This window comes from Trichinella spiralis, assembly GCF_000181795.1.
Source record: "Trichinella spiralis strain ISS 195 chromosome Unknown Scfld211, whole genome shotgun sequence".
Taxonomy (NCBI): domain Eukaryota; kingdom Metazoa; phylum Nematoda; class Enoplea; order Trichinellida; family Trichinellidae; genus Trichinella; species Trichinella spiralis.
In genome coordinates, this window is record NW_003527150.1 from 1 (window position 1) to 5,537 (window position 5,537).

Below are 5,537 nucleotides of genomic sequence, written 5' to 3' on the forward strand. Positions count from 1 at the left end.
CAGCTACAAAATGAATCACTGCATGGGTAACTGGCTGCATTCGGCATACATGGGGAAAGATTTTCCGAAAACGCCAAACCGCCATTCTCGTCGGCAGATATTAGTATCACGCGAACAGTCTTCGTGAACAAGAGAAAATTATTAAAATAATCATTTTATGCGATGTAAAAATGCTGTACCGGTGATTCGATTGCAGGTAAATCCGTCGCCTTCGTAACCTGCATTACATACGCAGTGGAAATCAGTACCTCGTTCGTTTGGTACGCATCGAGCTTGAGGATCGCACAAATTTTGCACGACGCAAGATTCACCTAAGCAAATTAGAAATCAGTTTGATAATAAATTAAGGGTTTTTTCTGATAAAATGTATTTTTTTTGCTTACTGCTTTGTAATTGACAGGAATAATAACCATCTCCTAGAAAACCTGGTCGACATTGGCATATGTGCATTGACCGTTCGTGTTCAAACAAACATTCAGCATCACGATGGCAAAGTGATGGATCAAATGAACAGTCTTGTGCTGCAATTGTGCAATTGTCATGAAAAGTGGTAAGCATGAAGCGCTGTATTTGAATTTTTACTTCGTTCTATTGTGCAAGTTCTACCATCACCTGCATACCCTTGCAAGCAGCGACATTTGTAAGCTTGTTCGTTGTTGTCGTACAAGCAAGCTGCTTGTTCAGCGCAACCTGTTGGTTGTGCTCCGGGATTGCATTCGTCTGCGAAAACAAATATGATTGAAGTGATTTAATTTGTCTATTTTTCTCTAGGCATTCAACTTGAAAAAAAAATAGAAATGTATTACCGGCCGGTTCGCAGATATTCAGCCCATCACCTCTGAATCCTGGTAAGCATTCGCACAAGTATTGATCAGGTGAACTGGGAACATTTACACAGTGCGCATTAACATGGCAGTCGTCAGCACTTTGGCAAGGGTGCATGGCTATAAACGAATAAAAAATGTCATTGAATAAATGTCAAGTGGATTCTTTTCTGTTTTAATGAAGATTGCTCGAATTTGTCTTCTTTTATCATTTGGAAAAGCTTATTACCTTTTTCTTCAGATCGAGACGTTTCTTGACAATTGTAGCCATCTCCTGTGAAGCCTTGCTGACATTGACAGACGTACCGCCTGGAATTTGAATCGAATACGCACTGAGCGTTTGGATGGCACGTGTTTAAGACGTTGCACTGGATTTCTGCAGCAGCTGAAAGATGTAAAGTAAGAATAGAAATATTTTAATATGTTGAAAAGCAATTCCTGACCAACACTTTCCAACGGTTGGCACTGATATCCATTTCCGCTGAAACCTTTGCGGCATCGGCATCGATAGCCTCCACCAGTTTCATGCTGCTCAAAAACACAGTCCGCATCTGGATGGCAATTTCTTGCATGTTCGCAAGTTTCTATGATTGTTACAGATGTTCAAAAATAGGAGGAATAATTCACAAAAATTTTACCAGCTTCTAAAAAGCAGTGAATACCGTCACCAGAATATGGTGGTCTACACTGGCATTGGTATGCTTCTATTGCATCGTTATACGTGCAATGGCCGTGTTCACTGCAGTCCTGATGCGAACGGCACAGATTGCCTAAAAATCAGATCCCAGTAAATTCAACAAAAAACCTTCATTCCCTTTGCTTTTCAAATGTCATTTTTTCACGGAGCATTTTTTTTCAACTTAATACCAGGCTGCTCTTGGCGGTCTTCAACAAGCTTGCAAATATCGCCATCCCGCTGATATCCAGATTCACAATGACAAGTAGGCTCTGAAGTGACACGATCAATTTTGCAAAAGGCATTCGGTCCACAGTTGATTTGGTCACACTGATCACGCTGTTCTGCTTCTACAGGTCGACACTGATACCCGTCTCCTTCGTAACCACGGTTGCAATAGCAATTGGCGACGCCAGTATAGTCACGGTAACACTGGGCGTTTTCACCGCAGCGAATATTTTCACAAGAAAATGTGGGTGTCGTGCTGTCCAAACCAGCTTGCCTGCAGTGTACACCATCTCTTTCAAAACCTTCTTTACAGTAACAACCAGGATTCCCTTGATGATTAAGTCGACATTCTGCATTCTTGCCGCAGATGAACTGCAAACATTCTTTGGGATATGTTTCCGTTGTTTGTAATTTACGCTGACAGTGAAATCCATCACCTTCATAGCCGTCTTTACAAACACACTGAGCTACACCATTTGTAGTGTAATGACATTCTGCGTCAGCACTGCACTGAATTCGTTCGCAAGTGATTGGCTTGCAATAATAACCGTCTCCTTCAAATCCGTGTATGCAAAAACAGCGTGCAATTCCATTTTGATCCAAGCTGCACTGAGCATTTGTTCCACACTGTAATTTCTCACAGTCGTTATCTCGACTTCCTGTTTCGTAGGATACAATTTCACAACTGTAACCATCGCCTTGATAGCCAGATTTGCAATAGCATCTAGCCACGTGGTTTTCGTCTACTGTACATTCTGCCTGATCATGACAGCGCACTTGATCGCAAGGATCAGATGATGGTTGTTGGCCTGTAAAGGAGCAAAAAAAAAACAAACAAACAAACGGATGATGTCAAAGTGTATGTCAGCGTTGCAAGCACAGCAAAGACCGCCAAGCGAAAGCCTAATGCTCATAAAAAAGCGGAGGGGTGGTGGATTAGCGAGGGAAGAGAATTTGGAAAATTTTTTATCCATCACAGCTGAAAGCATATTTTACCCGGCAGTCGGAAATCGACGGTCATCATTTCTTTACCGATCAAAGTACACGACACACCATCACCTACGAAGCCAGGTCGGCAGACGCAACGAGGTAAGCGAGTTGCATGGTCCAACAAACAATCCGCGTTTGTATTGCAAATTTTCATGCCGCAAATCAGTTGTTCTACAGCGAAAGCACAAGCTCTACATCGGCTAAAGCATACTGGCCAAGCAAGCGTTGGAATTTTGTGACATATCAGTGCAATTGTTCAATATTGAATTAAGACGTTTAAGAAGTTCGAAGATGAAATGGTGAAAATTATTTCATTATTAATTTTATGAAGAACAAGTGAAAAAATCCTTTTACACTATTAATAAAACCTGTCACTTTTCCCAAACGATTGATTAGCAAAAGCTCTTTGGCAGAAAGCGATTTGGAAAAGCTATTCGAAGCAGTATTTTTTTACCTGAACACTGATATCCATCTCCATAAAATCCTGGTAGACACTGACAAGAATATCCACCTTCCATGTTTATGCAGTTGGCATTTATATCACATCGATGCATTCCATGACTGCACTCATCCAAATCTTAATTTAAAAATAATTTTCTTTTCATAAAACAAGATGTTCTGGATTTTAAATCATTTTCACCAATGCAAACAAGACTGTTTTCTCTGCCATATTGCATTTGATAGCCATCTTCACAAGCACATCTGTATCTTTGATTTTCCGGTACGCACACAACATGAGGTCCTGTACAATCATGAGCACCTTCTTGGCATGGATTTTCACGTTGATCTGTAAAAAGGAAATTTGAAATAGGAAGATAAAAATTTTACTTGTTTATTTATTAATATTACAGCCGGGTGGTTCGAGTGAATTGCCAGCAGCATAGCGAACCATTTGTTCGGCTGTTTCGTATACCACATAGCTGCGATCCTGTTTCAACAATGATCGACTGCCAGTCTGAACATGCAGAAATGGACATGACTGATCAAATCGGATTGTCTGATCAACAATCACTGAATAGCGCTCATTTCCAGCCGTAACTAATAAATTTGAATATGATTTCACTACTCCTGAAAAATACTGTTGTCTTGAAAAAAAATGTCAAATGTTGAAATTGTAATATCAGTCAGTCTTGCCTGGTTCGACTCGGTTGAATTCTTCGTAATGTTCTCCAAAATCAACTGTTGTACTTGGTGGCAGATGAGGAACAGTGCCAGCGATGAAAACGTTCGTCTTCAAGTATCCGTGATTGTCTTGGCCAGAAAAATCTTGCTGTATAGTTACAGTATGCTGATCAGCGACGTGCACTGTTACTGTTCTGTTCAATCTTCCTCCTGAACGAAGTATTCATTTATTGATTATTGATAATATTTTTTAAATTATTAATAATTAAATGTGCTGTTTCATCTTACCAGTCATTGTGAATCCATTTTCAACGGATTGGTTTGTTGGTTTCGAGAACAGCCAGCCCATGATCGAACCGAGTGTATTTAAAAATAACATTGAAGAACCGATTTTTTCCGGTATTCTTGAAATAGCTGTGTAGGTACGACCGTCTTCCAAAACTGCGTAGGTGTGCAGTTCTGAATCGACAATGTCCACGTCATTCAGACGACCAGAAACACGACCGCTGATTCGTTGGGCTTCATCTACAATTTACAGTAGTAAGTTTTTTTCTTTGTTTGTTCTTGTTTAAACGGATATATTATTATTATGTTGAATAATATTCATTTTCATGAACTTGTGAATATGCTGCTTACTTTCGGATAAACAGTCCACCCCGTTTCCTATAAAGCCGAGTTTACATCGGCAACAAAAGCCATCTTGGTAATTGACGCATTCAGCGTTTGCATGGCAAGCATGCGGACCAACATAAAGGCAGTGGTCAACAGATTTTCCATAACTGTCCCTACTGCCTGTAGGTGGGGTTGAAGTGTGATCTTCCACGTCTGAAAATGTTTGAAACTTCCGATAAGTAGAATAAATGAAAAGGAAAGAGTTTTTACCTTGAGGACAATGACACCGTTGACAATATTTTTCTTGGATAAGGTGACAATTTTCAGGACAAGAATCTCCATGAAAATTATCAGGGCACATTAATCCAGCTTGTTCCATCTCATCGCTTTCTTCTTCTAAATGGATTATAATTTTCCTCCTCTCAAAAAATTCTTCGTTAATTATTGTCTATTACCAAGTTTTTGTTCTTCATTATTTTCCGTATATTCAAGAGGTTCACCATCTTCATATTCAGACGGATCGTATGGATAATAGTCGTCAGCTTCCTCATCATCTTCTTGAGGATTGACAATTGTAGATTCAGAAATGCGGTACAGAAATACTCCTGGCAAAGCGACGTTGGTTTCCCTAAAGGATAGTCTCTTAAAAAGAATTTTTTTCTCTTAAAAAATCCAATACTTGTTTATGTCGAACATCCTTTTAGAATATGATTCTGGCAAGGCGTAAATTTTATCCTCTGCAGCGACAAATACAGCTCGTGCAATTTGATTGCCTCCATGGGGATGTTTATCGGTTGATTTGATCCACTGAATTTCATCATCGGCATACAAAAACTGCGCATAGCTTGTCGTTTCATTGCTACTAATGACCAGTTGAAATGAATTGACCTGAACAGAACAAAACAAAAAAAAGATTAATCATTTTTGATAACTTGAAACGATCAAATTGAGCTATCATAAATTTTCGAGCACTTCAGATTGTGTGATCTAATGTGATTTGTTATATTTTTTGATCTTTGTATTTTTCTTTTTTTGCAGGAGATAAAAATAAGATCATTTTGAGACAATTTTACGCCGTATTTTTT

General features: G+C 39.2%; 1 protein-coding gene across 1 annotated transcript; it reads right to left on the reverse strand.

Annotated features, from left to right (window-relative positions):
• Positions 1 to 383: 383 nt before the first annotated feature.
• Tsp_12386a (putative calcium binding EGF domain protein) lies at positions 384 to 5,340 on the reverse strand (the record flags this gene model as incomplete). The annotated part of the gene is made up of 14 exons (XM_003370986.1): positions 384 to 564; positions 613 to 944; positions 1,054 to 1,209; positions 1,268 to 1,408; positions 1,463 to 1,594; positions 1,692 to 2,537; positions 3,173 to 3,295; positions 3,359 to 3,505; positions 3,568 to 3,786; positions 4,129 to 4,365; positions 4,477 to 4,665; positions 4,723 to 4,848; positions 4,908 to 5,080; positions 5,132 to 5,340. Coding segments are annotated over 14 exons (3,211 nt in total), but the record flags the coding sequence as incomplete, so codon positions are not given.
• Positions 5,341 to 5,537: the final 197 nt, after the last annotated feature.